The 25,767-nt window shown below is 31.6% G+C and overlaps 1 protein-coding gene across 1 annotated transcript in view; it reads right to left on the bottom strand.

Annotated features, from left to right (window-relative positions):
* The window catches only part of DENND1B (DENN/MADD domain containing 1B), a gene marked incomplete at its 5' end in the record, with an annotated part of 173,536 nt that overhangs the window by 100,428 nt on the left and 47,341 nt on the right, over positions 1 to 25,767 (bottom strand). Inside the window, 3 exons of the mRNA XM_011995787.1 lie at positions 8,513 to 8,614; positions 13,365 to 13,410; positions 19,051 to 19,151. Coding sequence (XP_011851177.1) covers positions 8,513 to 8,614; positions 13,365 to 13,410; positions 19,051 to 19,151 — 249 coding nt within the window. The remainder of the gene's footprint in view (positions 1 to 8,512; positions 8,615 to 13,364; positions 13,411 to 19,050; positions 19,152 to 25,767) is intronic.

The following is a 25,767-nucleotide window of genomic DNA, read 5'->3' as shown; positions in this document are numbered from 1 at the left end:
GGAAAGAGCATTTTCTGCTTTAATTTCCAAACTTCTAAGTTTAGTTATGAAATAAATGTATCTCTTCCCATGAAATCCTAAGGCTTATACTCACCCATAACTCTGAATTCAGAAAAGCATTTGGAACCTTAGTCATATGGCTATTATCACATAATCCTATAAATATTGAAAAAATATCAATTGTTTTATCTTTTTATTCTTAAGAAAGTAAGCTAGCCTCAACCTCCAATGGCTAAGGATTACTTCACAAAGGACATTTTATCTTACGGTCTTTAGAGACTTTACACTCTGTAAATACATTTTTTAAAAATCTAATTTAGTATTAGGATAGATCACAAATGAAAAGTTAAACAATGAAAAGAAAATTCAGAAATAAGCATCACTTCATTGCTTGTATCAAATGTTTTAAATTCCTTTCAGTGAGAATTCAGACCTCCAAGCAGTCATCCATGGGAAGAATTATAACCTGGATTTTAGCACAGTGGGAACTCACTGTAGCATGAATAATATTACCACCAATTTCCCACTTTTACCCTCTTAGCACTAAAGCGACTATGAATAAAAGGACAGAATTACATGAGTAAACGCAGCAAACAGGTACACGTTAAAAGAGCATAAGCCATGTGCACACAGTCTAAGTAATGAAGTAATTATACCAAAGGAGAGTAAGCCAGGAAGGCAGAGCATATAAAGGGGTTGAGTTTTTCCGAGAAGTGACAGATTTCCTCTTTTACTTAACTTTTAGATGTGATTTCTAGATATGTTTTTGCAGTAAAAATATATTAACTGCTATACCTAGAAATTTTTATTTTACTTTTAATGATCACAAAGAGAAACATCAGGGTAAAGAAGTGAAGATAAAAATAACTGTTCTAAAATAATATTTACATAATCTACACAACCTAAAACACTCCTAAGATATTTTTTAAATATTTCCTTTCATATAACTAAACTGTTCTCTAGAAACTACATATATTTATAAAAGTTAAAGTGTCAAAAAATCATCTGTAGAACAAAGATATAAAGTTGAAACCTTTTATTCTTCCATGAATCATGTTACAGTTATCACATGAATTAGATATTAAATCTCCACACTTCTTTAACCTTTCTAAAGTTCAGTTTATTAAGAAACAAAATTAACACTTCTCTCTTAATAATTTTCTAACAAATCTCTATTTGAAGATTAAAACAGTAACCTTTAACGTTTATTAAATGAAAAGCATATCATTTACTTATAGAGCATATCATTACATTGTTTCATTGGTTTAAAGTACCTGTCAAATCCTAACTAATATGGCATCATCTACAAGTATTCAATGAATTTCCAATAAAATCCAAAGGTCTTTAACAAGAACTACACATATTTTATGATTTCCCCTGCCTATCTCTACTATCTCATTTTGCATAATGTTTTTGTTTATTTCACTACAGCTATATAGGTCTTGAATCAACCAACCTCTTCCCCACAGGAAAAACTTTAAATATGTTATCTCTCCTCCCCCTCTTCTTCCTCCTCCCACTTGGCTTACTCATACTCACCATCATTGAGGCCAATTCTCCATAAAGATGTTCCTGATACACTGAGTTTGGCTGGACCACAAAAGGCGGATGTGAGCGTGCGGACTAGTAAAAATGGCATCTCAGTTTGGCTAAAATTATTTCCATATCAGTTTACTTATAGCAGAGATGGCTTTAAGTCCACCAACATCTATTCTCCCTTTCTTTGCTAATGGAAATCTTAAGTTTGGGCTGGTGCATATTTAACAAAACTAGGTTAACTCAGCTAGTTTCCAACATCCCTTGGAACTTGGTGTGTCCATATGGCTGGGTTCAGACAAATGGAATGAGTTGAGGAACATGACATTTTCAGGCTGTCCCTAAAAGGGATATGAATACCCCTCTGTGGATTCTCCTCTTTATTCTGGGGCAAGGTAGACAAACAGCATACCTTAAACCTGGAGTTGCATGCTATGTATTGAGGATGGCAGAGTTGTCCCACATCTCTGGAAAACTTACCTCTTAATTGTTATACAAGAGATAAATATATTTCTATTTTTATCTAAGAATGGGTATTTAGGTCTCTCTGTTATAGCAGCTTAGCTTGTACCCTAGTAAATACACCAAACAGCAAACAAACAGTATAAATGATAATAAACAGTATAAAGGATAATAAACAAACAGTATAAAGATATATGAGAGATATGAAATAAGAATATAGACCAAGCTCCTAACTGCTTCCATAGTTTCTCATACTGGTGCACCTGAAATCCCATCCTCAGTGCAACTGGCACAGCATCAGGTTCCTGCCACGTCATAAGAAAAATGAAACCTCAGGCTTGCAGCCTTTACTATTAAGCTGGAGAAGAACATTTGAGCCCCCGAGAATTTAGGCACTACCACATAAGATAATGCCTTGCTGCACCACAGAGGCACACATGGTTTTCTACTGTGTCACTGAGCTAGAACAGGCTCAGCCTCTACCTATCTCACCCTTAATCTAAATTAGGATACCACTGTAATTCTCTCCAACCGCACTCTGTTTCTTTATAACATTTGTCCCTATTTGTAATACTAGATGAGTGTTAACACACCATAAACTCTATGAAATAAGAGTATATGTCTGGTTGTTCACCACTATATACCCAGTTCTTAGCACAATGTTTGTACACAGTAGATACTTGATAAATACCTGTTGAATGAATGAATGAATAAATGAACAAATCTAACAACTGTTCCAGGCATAATTCTACAATTATTCCTCTAGTTGACTCAATCAAAGTATCTACGATGGTGCTCAGAAACATAATTCATTTAAAAGGTCACTTGGTCATTATGATATTAGCAAGGTTTGGGAACCGCTATTGTGACAGTGCTCACAATATTACACACAAAAAAGTTGCTTGAATGTGGAAAAATCAAGAATTTAAAGGACCAGAAATAAATTGGAAATAATTTTAAAAGCCAAAATCAAGGTTTACATTTTTCAGAAAAAAAAAACGTATCTGCAGTAACAAGAGAAAGAAGCATGCTATTAAGATAATACATGGTGGGTGGGAGGAAGACATTAAAAGTAAGGCGAGGTAATTTAGTTGGAAATGAAAAGCCACAAGAAAGCCAAGGAACTTCATTGAGCACTTAAAATCACTAAAAGTAACAAACAATAAATCAACTTTAGAATGGCAAAAGTACAGAGACATAAAGGGAGGGATTACCAAAGCCTGGATCATTGCTGTGGGAAAGCCAGGTTCTCTTATTCAATTGAGAGAAACTAACAAAAATCTTTTAAATGTTTAGAAGCACAGTTAAGGTTTTTGGGTTTTGCTTTTGTCTTCTTTGTTTTAGTATTTAAGGTTTATATTTTTAAAATATACACCAAGAAAACAGTTGGGAGGACAGTAAAATCTATAATAGTTTACCTACAAACAACAACAAAAAAAACTACTTTGTAAATAATTATGTCTCTGATAATAACTATTTAAAAGAATAGCTGAGTTTCCACAGACATTCAGCTGGGTATGCAGAAGCACAATGACTACCATCACAACATGGTCTCTTTTTCTAAACACAGGAAATAAAAGGTTATACTCATAGTCAAAAAAGTATATTTTATATATGCATCCAGGTTTCTCATTTTCATTATTATTAAAGTCAAATGGAAACATCCTTATAAAATGTTCTAGGAGGTAACTGTAAACAGACTTTAAAAGCAAGCTTCTATTACTAAAGATAAAAGAAGTGCAATTATATCTCCTTTCAGCAATCACGTATTGAACGCCTATTTATGAAGCACTGTACCAAGGCTGTGTGGCGGGAGCAAGGTACAACTAGATGCCTGAATTCTACCAATTGGAGATTGAGAGGAGAAAAAGCATGACTATACTTTTCCAAGGGCAAACTAAAAGCAATATTTGTCTCCTGAAGTAATAAAATGTTCTCCAAATTACTCTAGAAGCTGAATGAATCTTTCTAACCTGACCACCCTAGAAATTTGTTAGGGACTTCATTTACCATTAAACACAATAAGGATAACAGCAGAACTGTGGCAAACCTGGAACTAATATAATATTCTCTGGGGCCTATTTTTCTTTATAACATATATTATGACAATTTAACATGTTAAACCTTCATGTTAGATTACAGGAAATATTCAATGAATTAAACATATCCATTGACAGTCCGTGTGGTTCTAAAAGTTTAATTTGCTTATATAACTTAATATTTTTTAAAAAGTTTATTTTAGAATTATCTGAAAAAAACTAATTCTTTCAAGCTTATCCCCAAATTAATAAATTCACTTGAATGTAGATATTCAAATATTTGATATCTTAGATTTAGAGACTTTCTCCAGTTCTTATATACTCTTAATGATTTTTGGTGATTCAGAGCAATTCGTGTCTTTCTTTTTTTTATCACAAAAAAACCATTTAAGGCACTCCTTCTTATGATTCCTGAAAGCTTCACTATAATATACAGATATTTTAGATAGCATCATTATAATAAAGTCTTTTCAATGTTTTAGTAATGAAATATGCTACATACAAAATATAGCTATCTTGTAACACACAGTGGTCTACAGTGACTTGTACAATAACTCTTAAGTGTACCATATTTTCTATATACCCTCATAGTAGAAAACACAAAATTATTTTCCAATAGTATTATATTTAAGACGAAAATGAAGTTTTAAAAATAGTGCTGAAAATCCTAATTTAAATCAAATGGATCAAACTAATATTTCTTTAACAAGTTTAAGTGGCAAGTAAACTTCTATAATATATTTTAAAGGAGTTATTCATTACATTGTATATCACATTTATATGAAAGGGACCATGGTCTACTGTTTCAGACACAGGCCTGAGGATCAACCTCTATGAACTGAATCTCTAGATGTACCATTAACAGTATACTTTCTGTGCCTTGATTTTCTTATCTAAAATAGGAATAGCATATTGACCTATCAATATTATTACTATTCTTACAATCTAACGAGTTTAAATTATTAGAGACAGTTAAGCAATACAGGTCAAAAAACTTGCCTGTTGTAACGAATATTGTAATACATGTAACTTTTTCAGATGTCAATTGTAACGTACTTTCATCTATAGGAATTTATAATTGTTTAATTTAATATTCATATGAGGAGAGAATTCCTAAATCTTATAATTCTAATTATTAGCTTAATTCCTGGTAAGAGGGTAATCCTATTTATATTTGAAATAGTAACAACCTCCAAATTGCTTTTTAAAATGTTGATGATAAAAATTAAAATGAGCAGGAATATCTCAGAAATACGTTTTAAATTATTATGTAATTAAAACTAAATTGTATGCAGATTTGGAATAGGAGGTTTTAATACTGCATTTTCATAAACTAAAATCAACTCATTTGAGATTTCAAATGTTATCTTTAATTCAATTGGTTCTTTTTCTCACCCTTATGAACATACCACAATAACACTAACTTTGATTGACGCTGTAACTGAGTCCTAACATTTACTTTTTTTATTTCAAAACATTCAAACTATACTACAGATGTTTGAAGGTGTCTATTTGGCATAGCCACTAAAAAAATAAAGTCACAATATATTCATAGACAAAAACTACAAGAGTATATTTTATTGGATCTACTGCCTTTAAAAGTTATTCCATGTAATAATCAATATCGTTAAAATCACTCCCAATAAAATATTTGTTTTTTTTCTTTTAATGATCCAAATCTATAGTGAAATGATGAAATCAAAAAACAAGTGTTCTTGTCAGAAGACAGGAAAAGAGGTTTTCCCCCTCCCTTAAGGAAAACAAAGGAATCCTGAAAGCTTTGCCCTGATTTATTTTTCCAATTTTAAATACCTTAAGAGTAGCGGAACTGCTACTGGCATGGTAGTATTTCTAACAGTCAATAAATCTAAAATATTATGTGTGAATATTGGAATGAAGCCATTAAGAAGATTACAGCATGCAACACAGCAGAGGGTCCACAGGAAAAAAGAACTAGTAATTCAGGACAACTGTGACCACTGACCTTTGAACAGCCAAGACCACTGGTCAATCTGACACAATAATAGAGTACACATGCATAGAAAGTCAACCAGCCCATAAGTATAATTTAAATGCTTTGGTGAATGATTTTAAAAGGACCCCCCCATTTAAATCTCAGTTAACCTATTAAACAATCAAACAATACTAATAGTAACATTTTTCAGGTTTCAAGTATATTTTATCAATTTAAATCACACACAAAAAATTTTAGGAAGATCATTTGCAATTTTAACACATCTCATTTAAAACATTTACAATTGTCCTGTTCTGTCTAGTGGGGGTAGGGCAGCTTCTAAAATATGATGTGATGCTTCATCCTATTTCCTCCAAAATTATAAGAGATAGAAAACAGATGAAAAAGCTAAATTTATTAGAAATGGGTTCTAAAAATCACCCAAAATATTTTTAGAAAATTACTATAACTTTAAACCATCTCATACTTTCAGTAAATGGTCCTAGCTCCATCTCAGAACAATTTTTGTCTATTCTTTAAATTTCTCTGTAAGCCTGTGTCCCTGAATTTCAAGCATATAGTTATTTAATCAATTTATACCACCTTTCAGTATAACTTTTATCTACATTTTTAAATATTTCAGTTATGTTTACATTGTTGTTCATGAGTAAATAACAAGATGGTCCCTTCTGTCATTTTATATATTTAGACCTTTACATGTGTGAATATTTAACTTCTCCATATATTTAAATAAATGTTTTAATCATCAAACTAATTCTACTAGGAAAGTAGTACTTCTCAATTTAAAAAAGAATCACCATCAAAAAATAAAATTTCAAAGATTATTTTTCTCAAGAATCATCTGTCATTGATTGAAGCTGCCTATAAAAATTTTAATATCATGTACAGGAAAGCTGAATTTCTTTCTCTTTTTTTTCTTCTTTCTCTTTTTAACAAACAATCTTTCTCCCTAGGATATTAACGGTAGGAAGTACATGCACATAAGGAAAGCGTTCCTAAAAGTCAGGATTCTATTTTCATAATTATTTCTCTATACAGTGAAAAACACTTTGAATGATTTTTAAATGAATAACTCTAATAATTTATTTGTGATTTTGTTTTGGCAAAAATTTTATAATGAGATAATCTAGTTATAATAAGCTAAAAAGATGTAATTGTTCACTGGCCTAGGTTTAGATTTGTACATTCATAGCAAAAGTTTTACTACAGTAAGATAAGGTAGTTCAATTTTAATATGCCTCAAGGTCAGCAAGTATTTTAGGTTATTATGGGCATAAATAATCTGATTTTGACTTTAAAATCGTATTTTTCCTATCATTAGACAGAAGGACAACCAAGGCTGGTATTAGTGTATTTTTGAGTTTAGGATTTTTTAAATTCACTTTCTCAAATTCCTTAATAATGGATTTCAAAGTAGTTCAATATTACAGAAAAATATGTTCTGAAGGTATTTTTTTCCCAAATTTTAATATCCATATAAAGAATAAATGCTTTGATTTTTTAAAAGGAAGTTATTTTAACTTAGAACTATGTTATAAAGATATTTTTAAGTAGTCATTAAAATATATACAGAAACAGTACTAGTTTGCATCTTTGTCCCATACTAAGGAATATGAAGGCCAAAAATAATGCACTTTTGGAGACTATTTAACATGACATACAGAATATGTCCCATTATAAGCTGCAGACACACTCACACACACACAACCCTCCGCAAGATCAAAGACCAGAAGAGAACTGGCACTTAATTTATCAGCCTTTACAGACAAAAGACAGTTTTCGTCATTTCAAAAGGATCAGATGTCTTTTATGACAAACGGGGTTTGCAGTTTAATTTACAAATAGAATTCTAAGTAAGCAGTCTTTGCTCTGCCAAAGCAAATGACAAACAGTGTAGGTTTTCATTCTTGCGGCCCTCAGCAGGATAGAAAAGATTAAAATAAAACTGAAATAATTTAGAGAAAACAAATAAATGTTTCAGAAAGTTGAGGGAGATCAAAGCCAGAATTTTCTGACCCCAACTGTACAAGCATTTCTTATTATATTGACCAGTAACATCAGATCATTAATTAAAAGGAAAAGCGCTGGCAGGTGGCAGGGAAGCAAAAGCCGATAATTGGCCCCCTTCTTCTTCTTGCCTTCAAAAACTCTCTCATTCTTTTGCAAGACATGCCACTAGGCAGACAGAAATGCCTACTTTGTAATATAATGATTAAGATGAGATGAAGAGACTTAGGTTTAAAGAAACTCTGCCTAATGAATGCATTCAGCTTTTTAATTATGATCCTACTTTTACAATAAGGAATATGATGTTCCATTCAAAATCTCAACTGCTAAAAGGTAAAAATATTAAATATGGAATCAACATTGATTTCTCTAACACCCCATGCAAATACCCAACCCTTTTATTTCAGATATTAAAAGTGGGAAAAATAACTTAGTAATTCAGAGGTCCAGGAGAAAACATATATGTTCACCACTGAATAGCCTTCATACTTACCACATCACTTGGTAGGTTGTTCAAGTCACTAAATGGTGATTCTAATGTGTTTGTATCAACATTTAACATAACAACATCTTCCAATGATTTATTTTTCACTCTCTATTAAAAAAACACAATTATGAATACAAATCTTAGTATATTTACAAAGTTATGATGAGCTTGGAAACAGAAAATATTATCTTAACGCATTAGGCTTGGGAAAAGAAAAAAGGAAAATCCTATATTACAAAAGGATAGAAACAACTTTGCCTCCTGAGAAAGTCTGACTACAACCTATACGAAAAGATTTAGTAAAAATGCTTAAAATTGAATATTTGCTCATCTTATATTAAACATAACAACAACAAAACTTCTTATAAAATAGGCACAGTTACATCAAACCATAAACAAATTATATACTTTAAAATTTTTCCACTTAATTTCAGTCCCATGATACAAGAATTTGTGGCCAGCTCTGTACCTATGTTTAGCATAAATCATATTGCAAGGATAACATAAACCAATAACTATGACTACAGCATTAAACTGTAATTTAAATTTTTTATCTATATTCCATACCAAAACATATATGTTGATGATGAGGACTGAAAGCTGAATAAGAGAAAATAACAGGATAGTAATATGGAATTTATTGTTAGTAATATTTCTCACATGAATTTCAATAGAAGGTATCAAATTTAATAGCCTATCAGATTATCTTGACTTGTCTCATTTGTTTGAAAGTTTAATCAAAATAGTCAAATTATCTCAATATGTCTACAAATAATAGTAAATAAGAATTTTATCATATTTTCATCCTTAAAGAAAATACTTACGGTTCATTTTTCCTACTTAAACTAATAGGTATACTTAAACAATTCATATAATTTTATTAGTCTTATTTAATTTGTAACAAATAGTATTATTCTTTAGTGATAAGTGCTCATTATTTAAATATATTCGTGAACTCTGAATGTTATAATTGTATAAGTCAACTAGTAATAGGTTAATAATTTTAGTGTAGTATTTTTAAAGTGGTGGTCTACAATAATAGTCATTTTTGAAAATTATCACTTAAAACCTTATTACCTTATATTTTAAATTAGCCAAACTGGTTATTTTAAATTGATCATAATTAAAATTTCTCTGATCCATTTACAATTTCAAATCTCTGCATATTAGAATGTTAAACTTTCTAAAGCAATGGTAGTCTAAAGCAGAGAATTTCCACATGTTAAGAAAGGCTTAATGTCTACAATGAGGACAGATGATTCTAAAAATCTGTCTTCTTTATTATAAAGACTTAAAAGATGGCCACTTCTAAGATATTAGCAGAGAATCACCTACAGTGATACTATTGACACTACTTCAAAAATATTTACATATACACTCGTTTCCTTTTCTTTTCACATGTTTATAAATATGTAAAAAGCTTTAAGTACATATATGTGTAGTAACCTATAAAGTAACTACAGTATGACTACAATAACCTATTTTATAAGTAAAAATATAAATTATATTAATCACATTTGTGTGAAAAACATGTCATAATTTTGATTTTCATCTTCAACTTTAAGTTGTCATTTTGTGACAGAAACTATAAAGATAATCCAATAAACCTGACATATTTGTTAAGGGATAAAATGACTTAGTTTGTAAATAGCCTAAGATAAGGTTATGTGCCCACAAAGTGTTTTGTGAGGACATTATCACTAAACTCAGAACAAGGAAATCGGTACTACTATGACATGTACACTTTTTTCAAAACTGCTCTTAGTTTTAAAAACCTGGTAATTGCTAAATATTAAATTTTATTTAAGGGACCACTCAAAAAAGAATAGAAAAATAAATTCATTTCAAATTAATAAACTGAGATTCCCTGACATGAAAATAATTCTATCAATACATTAGCAATAAAGGAAAAAATAGAGAGTAACAAATTTATTTTAATTTGGATTAGTATCAATATTTTATCTATTTTTTCTCTCCAAATTAGACTTCAACTATTTTTTTTCTAAATAGGCATGGGAAGTCATGTGGTATATAAAATGGTACCTCTTTCTGTGTCTCACTGTTACATCTCATAAAGTTATGAGATACAAAATTAAGAAAATTTTAAAAATTGTCATTTTCTTCAAAAATAAGAAAATATTAGACATAGACTGAAATGCTTGTTAAGCACAACTGTATGAAGTGAAGTCTTTCTCACACCCTCTATGTTTAACTTTTCCATACAATATGGCTACAAATATACTTATGCACATTAATACAAAGAAATGACACAGTGGCAGCAATCACATGATTTTACAAAACTGGGTCAACATTTTATTTAGAATCCGTTGTACATTAAAACAATAAGATATTCCTCAAATTTGTAGCCTCTACTAATTTATTCCTTATGACCTGCAGGCCTTAGTCTGCCTTGAGTTCATCCCCAAAGTCTAGTTTTCAGGCAGAACAAAGTGTCTTTAGCCTTTATTTTAGAAGGAAATTTGTATTTTAAAAAGATTCTGGCCATCCTTTACTCATAATTTCATTAAAACAATTGAAAGAAAGATGTTAAGGGATGTTAATTTCATGTCTTTGAACAAATACATTTAGAAGTTGTTACATTAGGTTGGTGCAAAATTAACTGCAGTTTTTGCCATTTTAAAAAAAACAGCAAAACCGCAATTAATTTTGCACCAACCTAAAAAAACAATAAAATGTGTTGAAACTCTCTCGACCAAGAGAAAGGGAATAAGAAAATATTTTAATTATTCCTTAAAGAAAAATTGGTTGTAATTGCCAAGCAAGAAGCAAACATTTACTCAGTTCAGTCTTACATATTAAATATGTAAATAGCTGTTATCAATATTTTAATTACGAGACCATTTTGGTAAAAATTAAAAAGCATAAAAGGTAGAAATTTTAGTGAAAAAAATCTTCCTAATAGTGCCATAACAAGAATGAAATTTGCGGGATTGACATCATCTTGTAATAGATTAACAAGAAAGTTGCTGAATGGTATCCAATTGTTTTAAAAGCATTCCTGAAGTGCCCAGTATAGCTTCTCATTCACTAATAAACCAATTAAATAAAATAAGGCTGACTATTAAGACACTTAGATAAGTCCAGAGTATGAAAAATACAGAGATTTCAACCAGTCTAATCATGGCTTCAAATATTCTCATTTAATAATACGAGTCAATTTAAAGTTAGAATGGATTATTCTCTAAGACAACACTTTTTAAGGAGCAAACAATTCTTACATTTGCTACTTAAAAACAGTATTGGTTTTCTTTATAGGTATCCAAGAATATGTGATAAATTTAATTGAATGTTTAAAATATATACCCTTTTATACAGTATTTTGGAAAAGCTGAATCATTTGTTTTAAAACTTGATGTAGAATCATTATGCAAAAAAACCTATAACATCAACAGGTAACCAACAACTTTAAATATTTTTCATCTCTATAATAAATAAACATGTTATAAAAATTATGTATCCTATTAGATTCATTAAGAAGCGACAAGTACACTAACATAAAAATCAAATTTGACGACCCTTTTTAGAAAACAATCCAACCAAGGTTAGATTTTAAATAAAGTCAAATTACTGATAAACTAAATGCTAGTCATATAATCTTGTAACAAATTAAGTACCTACTCATTCATATTTCATTTTATGCAATTTAGCCTTTCACTGAAACTACCTTGGCATGTAAGAATAAGTTTTCTAGAAATGAATAAAAAATAAGGAGTCATAAAGTTATGCAACTCAGACTTCAATATTACAAACAAACCTACTCAAGATATTCATTTAAATATTTTTTTTGTTATTGGTGAAACAAATAAAAAATGTTGCCCTAGCATTTTGTGATAAGAAAAAATGCCCAAAGCTAGCGTACAGGTCGGAATCCACAACCTGCGCCTCCTAAAGGGGCATGACTCTCTCCCAATATGATCCTCAGGAGTTTTAAAATATATCAACAGACTCATCTTTGATCAAAGCAAGGACTGATGGAGTGTATACAGTGATGGCAACTAAGAGGAAAACGAAAGCTAACTCATTTAGGTTGCTCATTAGAAACTGGGTTAAAGTACAATCTGTACAACCAGCAAAAAAAGATAAATTTATCTGAATAAAACTGATAGCATCCAGCATAATGACACCACTCAATTGACCCAATCCTTTGTTTTAATTCAAGCCTTTTGCTTATTTTGTTAAGATGCTGACCCCATACCAAGACCTTCCTGGGAATCTCACTAATTTCAAGTTCATGGTGTTAATAGTTCAAGGTCTTTCACTATAGGAATAACTTAAATGACAAAAATAATTTTAAAATGATGCAGTAATGGTGGAAAAAAAATACTAAATTTTATATTCCCAAACAGAACTGAAAATTAAAACTTAAGGCTATATTCTAAAGTTAATGATTAGTATATTAAAACCACATTTAAAATATATATACTGATAAATGGGAACATAATGAAGTCTGCAAAATAAAAAAATTTACTTCATGACTCATAAGTACATAAATTTTGACTTTCTAAATATAGGTCTGAAAAAGAGATACAAATAATCTCAAGTTGCCATAAAAAAAGGCAATTGATCAAGGACTGAAGTTTTAGTATTTAAAACTTATATGATTTCTACCAAATATAACCTATTTTTATGGATTTCATGCCATAAAAAAATGGTCATTTAGTATGTTAATTTAAATGAAATTATTTCAATGTTCTTTTTAAAAATGACAAGCATACTCTAAATATGAAACGAGTCACTTCTTTGTCCTATTCCATTGATATTCCTTCAAAACAAAACTGTTTTAACTATTATTTTATGAGTTAATTTTATCACTATCTCATGTCTGAAAGATACTCACCTCTATGAGGCTGGAGTGTATTCCAATCAGGTATGGCATTGGGGCACTAAATTAAAAATATATATATGCATAGATTCATATAGTTCATTAAAACTGAAACAACAGTATAAGTAATTCAAAATGATTAAAAATTAAATGTACTAAATGCTCAGTTCCAGCATAACACATTATGGATATTCAAAATTATTCAATATATAAAGCTCAAATTTAATCTTAGAGGCCATTAATATATTTAAACTTAAGGTTGCTTTTTATAAACATCATAAAGTCATTTATAATTTAATCAAGAGTTATAATGTCTAAAAAGTTTGTTTGTTGGTTTGTTTTTAACTTAAGAAGAATATCAAGGTCTAGGCCATAGTCTGAATTGAATCTTTTCCATATACCTCATAGCAAATATATCCTAATCATCAAACTTATTTACATCCCTTTTGCACATCTTTTCCTATTCAATTAAATTCTTATTTCTATGATATTCTTAATATATATCTTCATTGATACATACCTCCTATGTCACCAAATATTAGGGTCACAGGGTCAGTCTGCAAATATTTATCAAGACTTATTGTTTGTCAGGCACTGTTCTGGAAGTGGATGTACAAAAGGAAACAATTTCCTCACCTACTGTGCTATCTTTCCCCTCGTATACATTGTCTTTTATTTACTTAATTGTATAAATTCAGATTTATCCAACTTTCACTTTTAATAATGAAATAATTTTAATAAATTTAAAAATACTTAAGTGTGAAAATAATCTTGAATTAATTAATTCGACACATGATATTTAGAGCAAAGCAGGTGCCAGGCCTTAGGATAGAAACTTGGGAACATAAAGACAATATAAACAGAATATATTCCCTATGGGTTTTATACTCTTGCAAAAAATATAGATACTAAATTTTTAATACATAAAATAAGAATTGCTGGTTATTTCAGAAATACTTCTCATGAAATACAAGAAGAAAATTATTCAACTTGACATTTCAAACCTAAAATATTATCTAACAGAAAAACATGAGAATTGACAGATATCTACGAAGGCAATAGTGGATATATGAAAAAATAGCAATTTTAAAATAAAACGTTTTTGGTAATTCTTTTACAGGCATCTTTGTGCTCTATTATCACACACCTTTTCTGTTAATGCAAACAGATAATCCCGTTTCTCAAAGGATTTGCATAATTTTCTAAACATCATTGTCATTATCAGAACAGAGATGTCCAAATTTCTGTGTGTTCACTTTGCTACTGAGAACCAGCAATAGATTACACAGGCACCCTGACAGACCCAGAGATTTCACAGTAATCTTAAAAAGTTCCAAATTTATTTAAAGATGGCTAACCACTAATCCATATATCCAGAATTTACAAAGTAGTGTTAAAGTTCTTATTTTACTCCTCGTTAGCCTGTACATTCTAGTTCATTACTTCTTATTGTACTAGATTATAATTCCCAGGTGTCTTTGCCGTTTGTAGCTTTGTTCCTTCCTATTTATTTTTTTAATTTGAATGCAAGAGACCATCTGGAATTGATCTGATATTCTGGATACTTCACTCGGCTGAAAGTTGAGAACTTTTTATAGGCCTTGATATCTTTAAGACCTAAGAGATTTTCTGCCTTCAAAAGGAAACAGGAGGAACAAATGTGGACTGTTCCACTACTTCCCTAGTTCAAGTTCTCATCCCTGAATTCCTTCTGGGGCTCCAGAGAAGACTAAAGTGCATATCACTAGCAAATCTAGGCTTCCACAACAAGGTTTTGATAACTTTAACAAAATGAAGTTAGGCAACTCCCATGATCTTAAATATCTCAATCCCTGCCTATATCCAAAATACCATAAGATTATTGAAGTCACTGCGTAAACTTCCAGTTCACCTCAGGTTAGCTTATCCTACTCATAAGATTTATAGTACAGAAAAGCCCATGCAGTCTGAAATTCAAAGTACATTTTAATGAAAGAGTTTTAAAATAGTTAAGCCTTCTAACAAACAATAGTTACTAAGTCCATTTTACAAATGTTGGTGGGATAAATGGGTGGGTCAGAGTTTCATAAAATCAGAAGCAGACTGCTAAATAACCTACTGAAGTGCCAGCAAATACATCTAGGAAAACATTTTTTTAAACTTTATGGAAGACATACTTATCTTTTGAAGTGTAAAAAACACATTTGTAAAAATTATTAAGCTGGCATAAAAATATCAATTAAAAAGCTTGTATGCAAAATGTAATCATATAATAACTTGAAACTTTTAAAATGGGATCACTTGTTACATCCACATGTTCTCTTCTCACCAATTTCTCATAAAATCCAAAACACGGATGTGAGAACTGTAAATATTATTAACCTAGAGACTAATTTCTTAAAATAATTACATTTTGCAGAATATAGAGTGAATAGTTGTTTCTTTCTCACAAAAACTGGATTGTGTAATCCTAATATGAAATCACCCAAATCTCATGAAATGTAAGTTTGCAACCCTAGCTTAAATTTCCTAATTCGATTAGAGCATTATCAAGTCAAGAAGAAATTCTTGGCAACACAGACGTTTTGTCCTCTGTGTGCAAAACTGTCCTAGATCTTTCTTTCAATGTAGTTATTTTGCAAAGATGGGACACAGAAACCTCCATATGATTGCTGCTTCTTTTTGGTAGCAATTATCTGTATTTAAGAACAGCTTTTTTTTTTTTTTTTTCCTTAGGTTTTCTTACAAAGAGACCACCAATGACATAGACCATAACAGCAGTCTATTCGGGTAGTCTGAAGTATACAATTTTCCATTTGTTTTTTTAAAAAACCTATTCTCTCAGAAGTTAAACCTGCTCCTTTCATAAAAAGAAGAGTCATATAGTCTAAATAGTGACTCAATCATTCATGAACAAATAATAGGTAATAATAATTTTACTAGCACTAAAGTCACATTATCTGTCATGTGTTTATGGATTCAGATAGGTTAAGAGTGCCTTGCAACATCACAGACTTGCCATATTAAAGTATTCTTATATTGGCTGATTAGGGAAAAATGCAGATGGTGTCATTTCCTCCCAGGCACCTTCTTTAAGCTACCAGGGAGTGTACGCCACTTCTTTTCATGTGTTGCCATCCATGGTCCTTTGTATGCCTATCCTGTAATACTTATAATGTTGCAGTACTGTGCTATGTGTGTGCATGTGTGCACATCTAAGTATGTGTGTATTTCTTGCTATCTGTGAACCCTGCAAGGGCAGAAACTAAATCTTATTCATTACATTACATATTCACAGCTTGGCAAAATATTTAGATGGTTACTAAATGTTTAATGAACAAATGAATGGATGAATCAACAAAGTAACAAGGCTTTATTGGTGGACCAAGATGCGATATTCATCTATGGTCACAAGATGGCATTATGGCTCTCCACAGTCCAACCCACAGCAGAGCTACCAGCTGCAAAAACAGAAATACTTTATGGAGGTAGGATTACCTCAGGAATCAGAAAGTTCCAATCATGCCAAAGAGTTAGCAAATATATATTTTTTCCTATCAAATCTTCATGATACTATTTTTGAACTGGAATATTCATAAAAATTATTTAATCAAATACTGTGACATTGAAGGGATGATCTGTAATTTTTTTCCCTTTTACATGTAGATCAGTATGATTTTAACCTCAAGGATGGAAATGGAAGAAAAACGTTTACCTTAGGAAACAGTTTAGTTTACCAAGTTTTCTGATGGCTATTCTTTAAAAAAATATATTATATTACACTACTCAGTTCCTATGATAGAAGCTGAGCCTATCATTGTGACCTTAAGGTTCAGGAAGTTTCAGGTAACTTCTTGTTTGAATATCACTGATTCACTCTTTGAACCAGGGAGTTTTTGGCATGGAAGCTGTTAGAACTCAACCCAAAGGCTATTTCAGACATTAGAAACTAGAAAGAAAATTCCAGGGACTGAAATACGAAACAAGTTTCCTTCACTGAATTTAATGATGGGTAGAAACTATCAGAAAAGCTCTGGAAAAAATTAGTACAGAACTGCCTGTGTCATAGAATAATTTCTAAATAACATTTTAGAAAATCTTAAATGTGTAATTCATCACAGACAATTGAACTTAATTAAAGGTGTGTTATCTCTTAAGAGGTTAGAACATTTTAATATAAAAATTAAGATGGCACTAACATCATATATAAAATGTAATTCTAAAGATACATTATATAAAATCATATATCAATATATTTCCAAATACTGCTGTAACATATATTTTTAAATAAGTAAAGTTTAATTACTGAACAGTACATACAAAGATCTACTGCATATGTCAACATAAATAAATGAGAGACCCTCCCTTTAAGGAATGCTAAAATACTACAGGTATGTTGGTTAAAGAAAAACTCTAAAATGAATAACAAAGGGCTTATGTACAGATTTAGCTTTATTCTTAGACTTGTGTGTATAACGCTTAACAATACAAACTACATTCCTATAGTTTCCTGCCAAACAGTTTCTCCTTTCTAGTTCTCAAACAGCATAAGAGTAATGGTAGGTCACTGGGCACCTACTTCACAGCATTATCAATTCTAATAATATTACCATGCTGTGGAAACACAACAATATATTAATAAATCAATATGTGGCCAAGTACATGTGTTGTCACTACAATCACTTGCTCTGAAGAGAGTTAGTTATAAAAAGTTAATAGAAACCCTCTATGTATGAACTTAAATCATTTTTAATCCTTAATACTTTCTGCCTTTTATGAAATAAGAAAGTTAAATGAATGCATTGATTCTAAAAGTGCTGTGTTTTAGTAACATTAGCTGTGAAATAAGAAAACACATGAAGGTCAAAATTGTTTCCTTCTATGTGTGTGCACAATGGTTTAGAGAAAACATCCCATCACATTTCTTAAGAATTAGGCTACACCTGCAGAAGATGATTATGCAATAAAGATAACATTTCCCCCCCTAGTTTTGAAGAAGGCCCAGAAGCTGCTATTTAGAAGTCTAATCCTTATTTAGACTCATGATAAGTATGCAGATTCTTCCAGGCGAAGAGAACAAGGAGGTTCTAGAGGCCTGGTTATTGGGTGGGATCCCTTAGGAATTGTGTCTAATGCCAGGAAACTTTTCAGAATTACTCCCAGTACTTTTCAACATTGCTCTTCATGGTGGTTCAAGGCTGAGACTTTGACTTAAACAAAAAACAAGAATTCTTGTATTAGAGACAACGCCTTTGTCAGTACTTGGTATTTGGTGGGCTAATATCAAAAAAAGAGGGGTAGAGTAGTGTGTTCTGAAGTAAAGGTAACGAGAGTATGCCCTGACAGAGACAATGTGGTTTCTGGCAGATTTGCCAGACAAATTCCGACACCTGGGATATTGAGTTATCTAACTGACACCATAACTTCTATACAGTTTTCCTAAACACAACTTAAGACTGTTATTTTTTCCTATTTTGCATTATCTAAATGACTGCAGAAGAAATTCACAAAATCTAAAGAACTTTATGTTTGCTAAGTATAAATTTGTGCTACCTTTGAACAGAATTATTTTGTCCTTCATAAAAGCCATCTTTACTATTTATTAAAATGTAAGTTTCTGTGATTTCTTTTAAATATACCACCAAGTTTATCTAATTCACAAATAAACAGATATCTAATCATGAAACCTAAATTTAAAGGAGTCTGGCAAAAGCCAGCTTACCAGCAGTAGTCCAGCAGGTGTGGAGGAAGCACTGGGATGTATATGTGTTGCCAATACATTGGGTATAGGAGAGCAGCTGATCCATGGATACAGGCAGTTAACTAAAATTTGTAAAAGGATAACAAAAATAAGTAGCTGCTGACCTTCCAAACAAAAAGCAATGTTCAATGTATCAACAATGAACAGTAATCACAGAACAATTTACATAATGACATAAATCACATTGTCTTTACCAATTCTACATGTAAAAAGTCTTATGTCTCAGAGACCCCTCTGAAACGTATATAAAGAGCAAAAGTAGCTTCTTGGGAATCATGTAGTTATAATCATCTGAAAATACAGAGCTTGGGATTAAAAACTTAGAACATAAGTAAAACTGAAAAAATAGGTGTGCATCTTAGAAAAATTGCAGGAAATTACAATTTATACAGCATAGTTTGTGTATCACTCAGATTAATATAACATGATTAAATATGGAAAGGAAGAGAGGCTGAAAGCTCCTGAGGGATATCATTAGGGCAAATTGCCAAAGAATGAAACATGAACCAGTCAGGAGAGTCTGGAAGCTGCAAAAATATCAGGGGACTTGAATGTTCGACAGTTGGAGCTTCAGTAATGTGTGAACTGCGGGTTATGGTATCAAGAGACTCTGTTCACTGACACATAGAATGTCACTATTGACCAGCGAACTGCCCAAGCTTGACAGCTGTACTACAGGAAGCCAAGTATATCATAATTTCATATTTAAACTGTTCATTCCAGATTAACATTTTGTTTCCTAGCTTTATATCACAACAGCTGTAATTACATTGTTGCTATTTTAAAGGTAATTGCCATTTTAATTGTTTTGTTTTGGTAAGCAGTTAATTAAACATTTTTTAGTGCTTAACAAAAGGATATCACTTTTTCTTCCATCTTCTGACCCTCATCAGAATTCTTTCAATATGACTTTCTTTCCATTTTAAATTATATTTCCATAAATGTAAAGTCATTTTTATGCATAAAGCAATAATTAAATCAGCATTCTTAATCATTTTAAAGTTTTGCTATAGTCTGTATTTCAAGGTTACCAATTAAATTATTTTATTCAACTTGAAGATCAGAATTTTTAAAAAATCTGAAAATGAACCAGACTTTCTATAAACCATTTTCTCTATTATTATACAAAGATATTTAAAGAAACTACATAATAATCCACAATTAATTTTAAAAAATGAATGTATACAAAGCAATCCAAATCCTATTAATAGCCACATTTGTCTATGTTTAAGCGCAAAGTAGTTCCATTACATAAAAAGTCAATTAAAATAATTTGATCTGAACCAAAACTAAAAATTTTTATTCAAAGTATATTCATCTTTGCCATATGTGTTATATTTTTTCCAGTCATGTTTTTAATCAGTTTTATATGGCAAATAATGTATTTTGATTTCACTTGGGATGTTATCATTAAAGGATTTTACTACCTTGTACTTACAAGCTTTAATAGGTTATCATAGTATTCCTTCAATAAATATTACTTTTTAAATTCCTTAATTAGAGCCTACAATATGCCACTAGGAGGCATTCAAATACTTCCATTTAACAATTACAGACCATGGATTTATTTATGTTACAAACTGCAGCTAGAGGGAAATGAAAATGGGGTTGATCTAACTCATTGTGTCAAATTCTCCAAGAGCTCTCAGGTACTCCTTAGTTGTAAATTAGGCCTCTTTAAAATTGTATTAACTCTTTCCACCCCCTTTTTAACCTGATGGGCTAAAAGAGCTTATGCAGCTTTGAAAGCAGCTAATTATTCAATTTCTCAATCCGCACACAGATGACTTTTTGAACAGTTCATTCAAAGCCTTAAAAACAACAAAAAAGCTTTTATTGTTACTGAGCAAATAAAAACTGTAGCAAGAGGAAAAACACGTTCTTAAAGTGAGGAATTAAATATAATACCTCACTTTATTTCACTGGGCATTTTTATCACTGGGCAATTTATTTCACTGGGGATACCCAGAGTCTAAAGCACTCTACTAAATGCCACGTACATACTTTCCCTGCCTCCTTACTGGTCATCCTTAAATGAAGTTTTATTAGTTATTCGCTAACAAAATTCAACATTATCTGATGAATTTGACTGATTTCTTAGAGGATGGTTTCTGTAATTATATGCAGAGTCACAAAATTTCTGCAATAGCCAGCATCTGGCAGAGGGTTATGCCTGCTAATCAAGATCTACCAGGAGAGAAGCAAGCTCTACAGGACTTGGCAACTTTCTGGATGTGGGGTATAGGTGACAAGGAGAGGAAAAAATATATGACAACTCCTCCCCAACCACAGTTCTGGAACTAAGCAACCAGAATGCATTATTAAAGGTAATATAGCAAAGTGTCAGGTTTAAGTAGAATTATAAGGCATCGGCTTTAGTAAATATTTATTCTGTTAACCATGAGACACATAAATGGAGATTTCCAAAGAAGAAGGAAGCATCCCAAAGATGATCCCCCATATTCACCTAGTAGCATGCAAGAGCTGTATAACTTAAAAAGAATGAGAAAATACTATTATGGCATAGTCTTTTAGAGACGATAGCAAAGTTGCAAGTAAATAGAATAAAACAAATTTACTAGAAAATTTAACACATTCATATGTAAACTGAATAAAATCATAACATGTATATTACAGACACAAAATTAGGGAGCCATGTGACCTCTGGCACATCTACTAATATAACCATGTCTCAGTTTTCTAATCTTTAAAATAAGAACTCTATGCTAGATGGTCTGTAAGTATTTTCTCTCATAGATCAAGCATTCTTTATTTTTAGATCAGATCAGTTCTATCTTTTTTATATTCTTACGTATTGAGATTTCTTCTATCCTGGTGGCCAACGGAATACTACGACTGGACTATAATTCAGATCCACTTTCAAGATCTATCTAAAGGTTTAAGTGCTTTAAAGTGCTTTCATAAAGTCTCTAAGTGCTCTAAAGTCCATAAGGTAATTATGCAACTGAAAATATTATAACAATTTATTTGCTTAATTCAGCACAAATTTTGAGTGCCTGCTATATGCAACTGAAATCCCTATGATGCAACAGGGACACAGCACTAAACAGAACAAAGTCCCCGTTTCTATGGAGCTTACGTTTAGTGGAAAAAGCAAACAATAAACAAGTAAAATAAACATTGTCAGAGATGAGATCTATAAAGAAACCAAAGTAGGGACTGATGGGGGTGGTGGGCTACTTTAGATAGGAGGATTACAGAACAACTCTAATGTGGTGACATATGTACTAAAACCTAACTGAAGGGAGAGAGCAAACTCGTAGATTTGGGAAGAAGAGCATTCCAGGTAAATTGAACAAGGCATTCAGTAGTCCCAGGTGGGAATATGCTTGACATCTTCACAGAGCAATGGGGAAGTCAGTGAGATTAGACTGGAGAAAGTGGGAGAATGGCAGATGAGGTCAGATAGAGAAGCAGAATCAATGATCAATGACGGAGAGCCTTCTACGACATGGCAAAGACTCTAAATGTTATTCTGGATGACATTTTTACATACCTCTGAAGAGAGTGCTATCATAATAAACTATTTACCTAGAACATTTTGAGAATATACAAATTAAAGGAAAATAAACTACATATTTTAGAAGTTTGGTTTGCAATATAAAGTACTAAAAAGAAATGAGAACAATTCAATAAGCCAAGTAAGAAGAATCTTATTAAAGTTATTTATGATATATTGAATCTTTAAGCTTAAAGAAAATGAAATATCATATAGTTTTTCTTTGGGCTAGAATTACCCAAGTTTCATATGTCTGATTAGCAACAGGGCCAGGACTCCACGTTGCTTTTCTAATATCGTCAGTTGCTTCTTTAATACCACAGTTGTTCCTCACAAAAGCAGAGAAAAGTGTAAAGGAAAGAATTTCTATGTTTCAGTTCAAACATATCTCTGGCATTATATCCTGAAACTGAATAATACACTGCTATAATTTTCAGAGAAAAATGAATTTACCAAATAAAGGTTTATGGAAAAACATATTCTTATCTTTATGTAGCATATGAATATTTAAAATGCACATGTATTTTCATAAAGCATACCCAATATATTAAATTAATATAGTTCCAAAGAGCTGACTAATGCAAAATAGAAACATTGGTAACACTGATTTACTATGGACTTCAATTACAACCTAAGTATACATGCTACTCATGAGAAGGGACAAGAACTAATGCCCGTGAAACCAGACAGAGAAACCTGGCAGTAAAGGTCAGCAATAGTGTACTCAGTCATAGAACAAAGGCATTTGAAACTTCTGGTTCCCAGGTCACCAAGTCTAAGCATAGATAGTGCCACTGAAAATAACAGCAGCAAATGTTTATACAATTCTTACCGTGTGCCAAGAACTGTTATGAGTACTTGAACTACTCATATCTAATCCTCACAACAACCTCATGAAGTACTATTATCATTATTTCTACTTAACAGATAGACACTAAGACAAAGTTCAACCAACTGCCCATGATCATATAGCTTATAAACAGCAAAGTCAGGATACAAATGGAGGCAGGCTGGATCCAAAGTATAGTAACCGCTATTTCAAACTACCTTCAATACACGAAGATTTTAAATTCTCATCATTATAAGGCTTTGAATAACATCTACTGACTGAAAATACTGTGTTTTATACTAATTGTATAAATGGATCTTTGGACCGAACAGTCAAACAAGAACCACTGACCTTTGTACAAGAAATCTATGATAGACAGAGATCTGATTTACAAAACTTTCCTCAGGCAACACAGACTGTAACTACAGCAGGAAACTAATAGAAAAGACTCTCCCAGAAAATGTTAAAAGGATAAGATCATTGATACAAATTCTTCAAGTTATCATTTCAATTTATGTCTGTGAGTACACCTAAGTTTGAAACTGAACCAAAGTTGTCCTGCTTTGTGATACAAAATCTGATTTGTTCTTCTTAAACTATATTTATAGAAATCAGCCTATTAATAAAACTAGAATTGTTTTAAGCAATTAAATAGGCATGTATTTTCAGGGAGGAGAAAAAGACATTTATCAGACTCTCATGGACACAGCAGAAAGATAATCCATCTAGTATAATTACCACTATGAAAAATAGTACAATTTTAACCAGCACGCCTTACAGGTAAAGGTATCATACAGACACATTGCTACTCACACTATTCTAGCCTCTGTATCACCTATCTAGATTGTGCCTCATTCTTTTGTAGAAATCCTACACTTCAAATAGAGTTATATGAGTTACTGCAGGGTTAAATGAGTTACTGAGGGGCAGATTTATATTCCCCAAGAAAGCATTTATTAATAAAATCTAAGAAACATATATTAGAGACCTCACCTGATTTTTAACTGAATCAGTACTTAATTTAGAAATTTAAGCACTATAAATAATTATAAGTATCAAGAGTAAATTGCTGCAGATGGGAATGTAATGAATTCCTTATAAAATTTTTTAAAAATTAGTGGAAACCATAAAGAAAACATCTGCTTAAACACATTTAATTTATATTCACATTTTAAAGTTTAGACCAAAAAAGTTAGCAGCAGGGTATTTGAAAACCACAACATTAACTACAAAATAGTCTCACTTAAGCAAAACTCTAATATTCAAATTAAGTGAGACTTATAAGAAAATGTTTGGAGAGTAGATATTCTATATAATGCAAAAACAATTATTTTTATTATTATACTTTATGTTCTAGGGTACATGTGCACAACATGCAGGTTTGTTACATATGTAAACATTTGCCATGTTGATGTGCTGTACCCATTAACTCATCATTTACATTAGGTATATCTCCCAATACTATCCTTCCCCACTACCCACACCCCACAACAGGGCCCGGTGTGTGATGTTCCCCTTCCTGTGTACAAGTGATCTCATTGTTCAATTCCCACCTATGAATGAGAACATGCAGTGTTTGGTTTTCTGTTCTTGCGATAGTTTGCTGAGAATGATGGTTTTCAGCTGTATCCTTGTCCCTACAAAGGACACGAACTCATCCTTTTTATGGCTGCATAGTATTCCAAAGTATATATGTGCCAAATTTCTTAATCCAGTCTGTCACTGATGGACATTTGGGTTGATTCCAAATCTTTGCTATTGTGAATAGTGCCACAATAAACATACATGTGCATGTGTCTTTATAGCAGCATGATTTATAATCCTTTGGATGTATACCCAGTAATGGGATGGCTGGGTCAAATGGTATTTCTAGTTCTAGATCCTTGAGGAAGCGCCACACTGCTTTCCACAATGGTTGAAGTAGTTTACGGTCCCACCAACAATGTCAAAGTGTTCCTATTTCTCCACATCCTCTCCAGCACCTGTTGTTTCCTGACTTTTCAGTGATTGCCATTCTAACTGGTGTGAGATAGTATCTCATTGTGGTTTTGATTTGCATTTCTCTGATGGCCAGTGATGATGAGCATTTTTTCATGTCTGTTGGTTGCATAAATGTCTTATTTTGAGAAGTGTCTGATCATATCCTTTGCCCACTTTTTGATGGGGTTGTTTTTTTCCTGTAAATTTGTTTGAGTTCTTTGTAGGTTCTAGATATTAGCCCTTTGCCAGATGAATAGATTGCAAAAATTTTCTCCCATTCTGTAGGTTGCCTGTTCACTCTCATGGTAGTTTCTTTTGCTGTGCAGAAGCTCTTTAGTTTAATTAGATC

The sequence above is a fragment of the Mandrillus leucophaeus genome, unplaced genomic scaffold (assembly GCF_000951045.1).
Source record: "Mandrillus leucophaeus isolate KB7577 unplaced genomic scaffold, Mleu.le_1.0 Scaffold1132, whole genome shotgun sequence".
In the NCBI taxonomy this organism is placed as follows: domain Eukaryota; kingdom Metazoa; phylum Chordata; class Mammalia; order Primates; family Cercopithecidae; genus Mandrillus; species Mandrillus leucophaeus.
Note: the sequence above shows the minus strand (reverse complement) of the source record. Positions and strands in the feature narration are given on the sequence as shown.